At 38.8% G+C, this 8,118-nt stretch overlaps 1 protein-coding gene across 10 annotated transcripts in view; it reads right to left on the bottom strand.

Moving 5' to 3' along the window:
• ptprub (protein tyrosine phosphatase receptor type Ub) overlaps nt 1-8,118 on the bottom strand; it is a 160,031-nt gene that overhangs the window by 70,937 nt on the left and 80,976 nt on the right. For all 10 annotated transcript variants that reach the window (XR_003051617.1, XM_017037722.2, XM_025061881.1 and 7 more), the window contains exon 3: nt 4,514-4,785. Coding sequence is in view for 9 of the 10 variants with exons in the window: in XM_017037722.2 (XP_016893211.1) it covers nt 4,514-4,785 (272 nt within the window). In the remaining variant the exon portion in view is untranslated. The remainder of the gene's footprint in view (nt 1-4,513; nt 4,786-8,118) is intronic.

An 8,118-nucleotide genomic window follows, 5' to 3' on the forward strand; every position in this document is an offset into this window, starting at 1 on the left:
AACCAAAGCACTCAATAAGAGATTGATTGCTGTTTAATCCTGAGTCTTTTTAGCCATTAGGACAGAATATTATTAAGGAGGAGACATTTAGTGCATTTGTTTCGATAAAAACAACCTCCACAGATTTTTATTGAAAGCCACTTTCCCAATGAAACCTCCCGTGCGCCTGTACTTTATTCTAATAAGTGGTTACTTTTATAGGAAAGGATAAAAATGCACAAATTATCTTGTGTATTGGGTGATGGGACGTGGGTGGGAGTGATTCGCTGTGTTTTACATCCAATATAAAATGCATTTCAGGGGGAAAAAACTGACATCAGACTGTAATATTGGTTTTTACAAGCTGCTGTGATGTATACAAATCAGGAGAGGATTTATTTGGCCGCATAAAACCCTCGCCCTCCTCTCACATTCTAGTCAGGAGACGCCATTAGACACGGAGCGCTTCGCTCACCATTTTGCAGTCAAAGGTAAATAATCTCTCTGAATATTCACAAACACAAAGGTCAGATGCTGGAGTGAATCTTTAAGACCTGGAAATGTCAAAGGTCAAGAGGGTCTGTGTGAGAGAAAGAGAGAAGACGGTAGAAGTGATCTAATACTTTTCTAATGTGTTTCCTGCTGCTGACTTCTGTTTGATTCAACTAAATTAGACTCGTAATTTAAAAAAAAACCCTCTTGTTTACTCAATGGCCCCGATGGTCCAATCAAGTGATCTTTGGGTAAAGGTGTTCTCTCACGGTCTTTTGTTAGTTGTTACCAGGTTTACACAAAAACATTAACTCACAACAATGATATAAAGACTGAATTCAAGTAACTTCTTTGACGTCAGATTTCTCTGGTTTCATCTAAAAAGAATAAAAAATGGAATATGTGATTCTAAGGATAGCAGAGGATAAGAAGTGGCACCGAGGTTAAGTAAGGTTTCACGTCTCCGAACCGAATCGAGCTGAACTGAATCACCCTAACATTCACTTTGTCGACGTAATTATTCTGTCACAGAAGCATTAACACCAAAGGAAAGGAACTTGGAGGGGAAAAATGGGGAAAAAGAGCAAAAGTACAGACTGGAACAGTCTTTTAGACAAAATTAAAGACACAACAAGAGTTCAGATCAAAACCTGAGCAACGCCCACACGGCAAAACATGTGATAGGAAAGATATACTTGACTTTTAAATGTAAGAGAGAGGAGAAGAATTCCAAAATAAGTCAGTGTGATGACAGGCCAGTGTTTGGGAGAGGAGAGGTGAGTGTGAGCTGCTACAAAGAGGCGGGGGACACGTCCCTGGCTCTAGTTGTCAGTCGTAGAGGGTTGGATAACATCTTTAATATTTGATTACAAGCTTCTCCAGGTATTGCAAACAATTCTTCCAATAAAAAAAGAGGAGAAAATACAGCAAAGTACACCAGGCAGACGAGCCGACATCAATGGAAGAAAAATAAAGCGGTCTGAAACACAAGCCCCAGATCCACCAATGTGATGAGCGCAGAAAAATGTGAGGTTTATGTAAGGCTCATCAGCGGCTGACGTTAATAGAGAATAATGAGAGAAAATACGATTAGACGGTTGAATGAAAGGTAAAAAAATAAAAAATAATAATATAAAAATAACAAAACAAGCAGCATATTGTATGTCAAGTAACCTGACAGATAAAACTGGAGTTTTTCAGAAAATATGAAAGACTAAAATGGTGTTCAAATTTCAGGTTCAAGGAGAAGGAGCATCTTATATGATGTTAATAAATGGACGTAATAAACCTGTTCAGTGCTAAAATAATCCACATTATAAACAGGATTTACCTGGAGATTTAAACCCTGTTTCAGAAAAATACAAGGGAAAGTTAGAGTTCTAGGACCAAAATAAAAAAAAAGAACAAAACATTTTCCTTTCATTTGCTCCATTTAAGTCTAAAAGCTGCGTGAGGTGACTCCACTGGAGAATTCCTTCTTTGTGAAATCCTGGAGGATGTTTATTTTTAGGGTTGAAAACCTTCCTTCCCTCAGGTCATCTTGGAGCTTCTTCTTCTTCTTCTTTTTTTTTTACCACTCTCCATAAATCGCTTAATCCAAGCATAAACAACAGCTCCAGAGGAGAGAGTCCCCATAAAACTGTCGCAGAGGCTTCAATATCTCACCGGGATTCCAATCGAGTTTTCTTTTTTTTTAACTGTTTATTCTGATTTCAAAAGTTTTCATGTGTCTTTTCAAATGATAACATCAGTGGAAGATCTTCTGTTCCTCTGATCAGTTGACTTGTGTTCTGATTATTTAGAGTTCTTTAACGGAACAGAATTAAATTCTGTTCAAATAAAACCCCATGTTTGTCACCTGAGAGACGTCTCTTTGAATGTTTATGAATGTCAGACACATTTAGAAATAACTGCATGTGTCTGAAGACTTTTTGACTATGTTTCCTTGACTATATTTACGATGAATGTCAGACACATTTAGAAATAACATGTCTGAAAACCTTTCGACTATGTTTCCTTGACTATATTTACATCCGGCTGCTTGGACATATTCAAGTTTTGGATTTAATGGTAAAAAAATATAAAATGACTAGAATTCACCACATCACAATTTAAATTTCCTGAAGTTAAAAGTCTCTGGTGAGAAGTTGATCTACGAGTGCAGGGATGAGTTAATGTGATACCAATGTATGTTTGTACTGAGAAAAAAAAAGACAAAGTCAAAGTTAATTGAAATTACAGAAAGGTGTTGCAGCTGCCGACAGCTTTGTAAAGACAGTTCTCACTGGCCAATCAGCTTTAATCATTATATCAACAACTCCTTGGATTCATTCTCCTCCATAAAAACAAAGCCATTAGCAGTTTTACTGCCGATGCCGAGTCCATGGCCAGACTCCATCCACCTCCTCCGTACAGTTTGTCCTGTGTGGAAGTCATATACTCCTCCTCTTAAGCCAATTATAAAGCTGCTACTCCTCAGCAGAGCTGCTCATCAGCAGCCACAGCACATTTCTGACTCACCTGCGAGACATCGCTGTGAGCCAGGACGCTCGGAGGGAAGGGGGAGGAAAGAGCAGAAGGAAAAGGACATGGAGAGAAAAACAAACTGAACGGAGTGAACGTGGCTCCGCTGAAGACAAAGCCGAGCCGTGAATGTAATCACTGTGTTCCTGACTTTAAGTGTTCTGATGGTGGTGGGATAAAGCAGTGGTTCCATCACAGCTCTCCCTGGATCCATCAACACTGAAGCACTCTTCAGCACAGACACTCAATCAGTATCAGCTCACGTTCTCTCATATCTTTAACGCCACCAACAAAAGCTACAAAAGACTTTTAATTAACGTGCTGTAGTGTGTGTCAAGTGTCTGCGTGGCCCCATTCACGCGAAACACAATACAAAGTTATTCTGGTAATACCAATTAAGTGTTTTTGCAGGTTTTTCTTTAAAAACTCATCAAGCACCAACTGTAGTCATGTTTTATAATTAATTAAAATAACTTCAACGTAATGAACAGAAAATATAAAATATAAATCAAACACAAGGAGACATGTGAGTTAGCAGTTAATGCTACAGGTTGTGGTGATACTAATTTGTCAGTTTACTACGCTCTCATCTACAATCACAACATTAACTAAACTGAAAACAACTTCACATTAATACAGCCTTAATTATTCACATTTAAAATCTCCCTTTGCACAACAAGGGCTTCATTTAGACAAACGTCTTCAACAAAAGTCAGTGTGATGGTCCCAGGACTCAGCCAAGCTAATCATGCTAACCTAACTGAATTCGTCCATTTCCATGTTTTTTTTTTTACAAGAAGCAGGTAAATTGAGAAAATACAAACAGAGGGCAACTTCTCTGCTAATGAACGTGGCTACGTTCAGAAACGACTTTCTAAAAATCATTATAACAGCATGAATATTATGTCTTTTCTGTCCCAAATCCCCAAAACCACACCTTCAATAACTCAATCATGACGTTCAAATATAATCATGCAGTTCAGGACAAACCATTTTCCATTAAAATTTTCCACTGCCTTATTTTCAGGAAAATGTAGTCAAGAAACAGCCGACACTTTAGACAAAGAAAGCAGCTCATCGATGTGTTTTCTGCTGCTATCCTAAAGCATCACATGAACACTGTTGGAGCTGACCAATTTGGCTGTGTACAAAACACGGCGGTTGAAATCTCCACGGGGAGTGACCATCCGAGATCTAGTTAGGACCCTCGGGCGATAATTCTGGCTACATACATTAGGGAATCAATGCTAATTAGTCCACAAGTGCAAGTAATTAACAGCAGATTCAGCTCCAGGCTACAATGAGTGGTGATCAACACAGCTTGACTGTGAAACATTTTTTAAGATGTACAAGATGTCTGTCAATAAATCTGGAAGATTTTCTACCACATCACTGAAGCCTCATGTTACTGTTTGACTGCTGATTAGCTGCACTCATTAGCACATCATGAATAAGGGCCGTAAACAACACACAAACTACCGATAAACAGCACATTTGACTCATGAGGTGACGCGTGTACCTGGTACTCATTAGGCCAGAAGGTGCTGACAGCCAGTTCCACCTGATGCCACTGTTTTCCATGAGACCCAGAGGCGTTCCAAACTGGACTCCCCAGTGGGCCACCGTTGACCCTCACGTAAGCCTTCAGAGCCCCGGGACTGTGGCCATCTCGGCTGTACAGGAAGTAGCTGAACTGGACGCAGTGGGTGTCGTTTTCACTCAGCGACTGAAGCAGTAGCTGAGCACGGTGGCCAGCGACATGCTGGGAGGAGTTCACCAACATATACGACCCTGGAAGCAACACAGGAAACGCAGCAGTCTTTAAATGGCTCAGGATTATACTTATATAATAATAAATATATATTATATACTACATCAATTATGCTTGACATCACTAAGTCAGATACGATAATGTCATTTACAAAAGTAAATATAAGATTTGATCAAAAAACATTGATAACATTGTATTGCAAATTATACTTTTTTGAAGTTTGACTGAATCTCTTGGCAACTGAGCAGCTGACACAGAGCCAACGGGTGATTTGTGTGAAGCGGAATAGCACAAAGGCATGAATCACAAGGAAAGAAATCTGGTTTTAAGCGGCAAAGATGAATCCGGAGGAGAACACGAGTATTCACTCAATATGCATTCATGGCTACAGGTAGGAGGTTGATGAAGGGAAAACAAATGTGCTCAGATGAAGGGGAATGACGCAGCTGCTTCTGGCAAAGCCACTGCTTCTTGTAAACATGACAGAGAGCAGCAGAAACCAACTGATGGCCGTTCCCTCCCTGCAAGGTGATGCCGTGGCAGGTAATGAGATTTCAGAGCCCTCCTCCCAAAGTGTCTCTAATCACAATAACATAACCCCATTGCCCTTAGCCTAGCATCTGTCCTGCCTTGTGTCTTTGCACGCTAACACGATTACCACAACAATGTTGGGAGACCTTCCTGTGTACTCACATAATCAAACCTGTTGTCTCTCTACTCCAAGGTCTTTCTATTCTCAGTCAGAAATGAACCCCAGAGAGGAAGCAGACGCCAGGTGTCCTGAAGACATTTGAGTTTGACCGAGAAAAGAGCTCATTTAAAGAATTACCAGACGGTGATTGAATCATTTGCATCCCACACAGGCTCAGCCTCTAATTAACAAACACTTCCAACTATCTATCCATCTTTTATTCATCTCACTCAAAAATACTTTTTTTCTTTTAAAGTATCAACTTTCATGAAGAGGGCAGTCTTAGCGCAGCTTTGGTCCCATTTTTTCTTTTAAAGTATCAACTTTCATGTAGAGGGCAACTTTGGTCCCAATTTTATACATCTGTACGAATCAATGCTTAATGATTTGCTGTTAGCAAGCAAGCTACATCTTTCATTAACATTATTACCTTTTTCATCCTGTATATATATATATATATATATATATATATATAAATTAAAATGCTCATGAATTTTCTATTATATTTTTGTCATAATTTTTATGACAAAAATATAATAGAAATTAATTCATGAACATTTAAATTTAATCTGAAGTAGTCTTACCACTTCTGACCATTGGGGGTGACTCTGAGTATAAAATACCTAGTGAAATTGTTTAGTAAATTTTGATTCCTTTGTGCATCCACCCATTTGATCACCATTCTGAGTGTTGATTAGGCTGAAGAGCTGAAAAAGGTGTACTCTCTGTACTGAGTCAGGGTTCTACTGTGGCACAGCAGGAGTGAAAGACTTGTGAAACAATCATAAATTCCCACCCTGCTGTTAAACAGACTAAGGGTAAAATTACACACGGATGTTATGCATACTTAGACTGTGATTGAAAGCCAACTGACCACGAGCCATAAAGAAAGTTTAGCTGGAAACCACAGACGAGATGGGATGATAATTATCCAAAAGATAGAGTGTGGATTTTGCTGCAGAGCCTGATGGCCCAACGGCCCCCTGTCAAATGCACCTGATTTGTGTCTGGTCCTGGGCTGTGGATCTCAGCACTCTCATTGTGCTTTACTTAATTATCTTTCAGAACCGGTCTGCTCTTCTGCAATCTGCAAAACCCACCGGGAACTAATGAAAAAAAAAGTTGAAGGGAAGTTCTGATACACTGCAGCTACAGTGTGGAAATGTGACTCTTGTGGTATACGCAGATGACACCCTGGTTTGGACTCATGAACAGAGTCTAATCAATCACTGTGCTTCTTAATCTACCAGATTCCAGGACCTTTTAAATACCTCCCAGAGATTCTTTGTTTACTTTAAATCTACTTTGTGCTAATGGTAGAAAACAGTTAGTCCTGATAATTACAAGTTTATTTCAAATTAGGGTGAAGCTTCACTATTTATTTAATAAATATTGGTTATTGATTAAATTTAAATTTCACACGGGGAAAAATGCTTCAGAAAAATAATGACAAAACTTGTCAGTGCTGTTGAAGATGCCTGAGAGACTTTCATAACACGGCTATTAGTGAAATCACTTGATGTTTTCAAATTTAAAAAATTTGTCTCAACGGTTTGTATCTTTGTTCCTAAAATGTATCAAGTTTCAGAATGGCAACGTGCAGTTGAAGAAAAAAGTGACACCATTTAAAGTAATATATAGCGTAACAGTTTTCACAGCATCAATAAACTGTTGTTGTATATACAGACAAACACACACATATATAAATGCATATACATATATATATTGTACATACATGTATATACATCTATATATCAATGTATATGTAAATACATATATACATATACATTATGTATATAGAAATGTATATATGCATATATAAACAGATTTATATGTGTGTGTGCATATATAAATATAATAACATATACATACATAAACATACGTGTTACACAAGTGTCAACACACTCTTTTATCACCAACCAAAATCTTTTTTTTTTCTTTTTTGCAGGACAAAATACAGTAGTTGATATAAAGAAAAAAAAACATCTTTTTGACATCATTAACAAGAAAGAAAGAGTGCTGAGTGCCTTTGAGCAGGAATAGAGGAGCACTGAATGAAAAAGTAAAAGGACCATGCATTTAATTCAACATGTTCCCGTCGTGTTTGTGAGGCAGGGCAGCGTATTTAAGGTGGATATTGAAAAGAAAGCCTTTAGAGCACAGGCACCGTGCTCAGCCGTCTCCACTTTGACAACAAAGTACAGACACAGTATTATTGTATGACCCTGTGGAAGCGCAGGACTTGATCACTTTATTCCCAGTAAATGATGCGTCAAGAAAACATGGATTTCTGTAAACAAGTCCAAGTAAAGGGAGGCGTGATGGGGTCAGAAGATCACCCGAGAAGTGGTCCCACGCTGGACATGTGTACTTCAGCGATGGACTTGAGTGGCATTAACCTCGAGGCCAGTCAATTTAGCTTCGCCTTGAAATAAGGACACAATGAATAGCATCTCCAGAAGAAACCGAAGAAGGAGAAGTTCTTACTTTCCATCAATTTGTGCAGAGTGAAGCCAAGGTCAGAGTGACAGTTGCTGACTGGCCCACGTAAAGTCTGCCTACCACAGAAAACACTGGCCTTCTGGGTAGAAGTTCTTATTGGCTGGAAGTTTCCAGCTTTTATAATGGACAGTCTGATAAATGTACAGTAGACTGTGAGTGG

The sequence above is a fragment of the Cynoglossus semilaevis genome, chromosome 13 (assembly GCF_000523025.1).
Source record: "Cynoglossus semilaevis isolate Cse_v1.0 chromosome 13, Cse_v1.0, whole genome shotgun sequence".
Taxonomy (NCBI): domain Eukaryota; kingdom Metazoa; phylum Chordata; class Actinopteri; order Pleuronectiformes; family Cynoglossidae; genus Cynoglossus; species Cynoglossus semilaevis.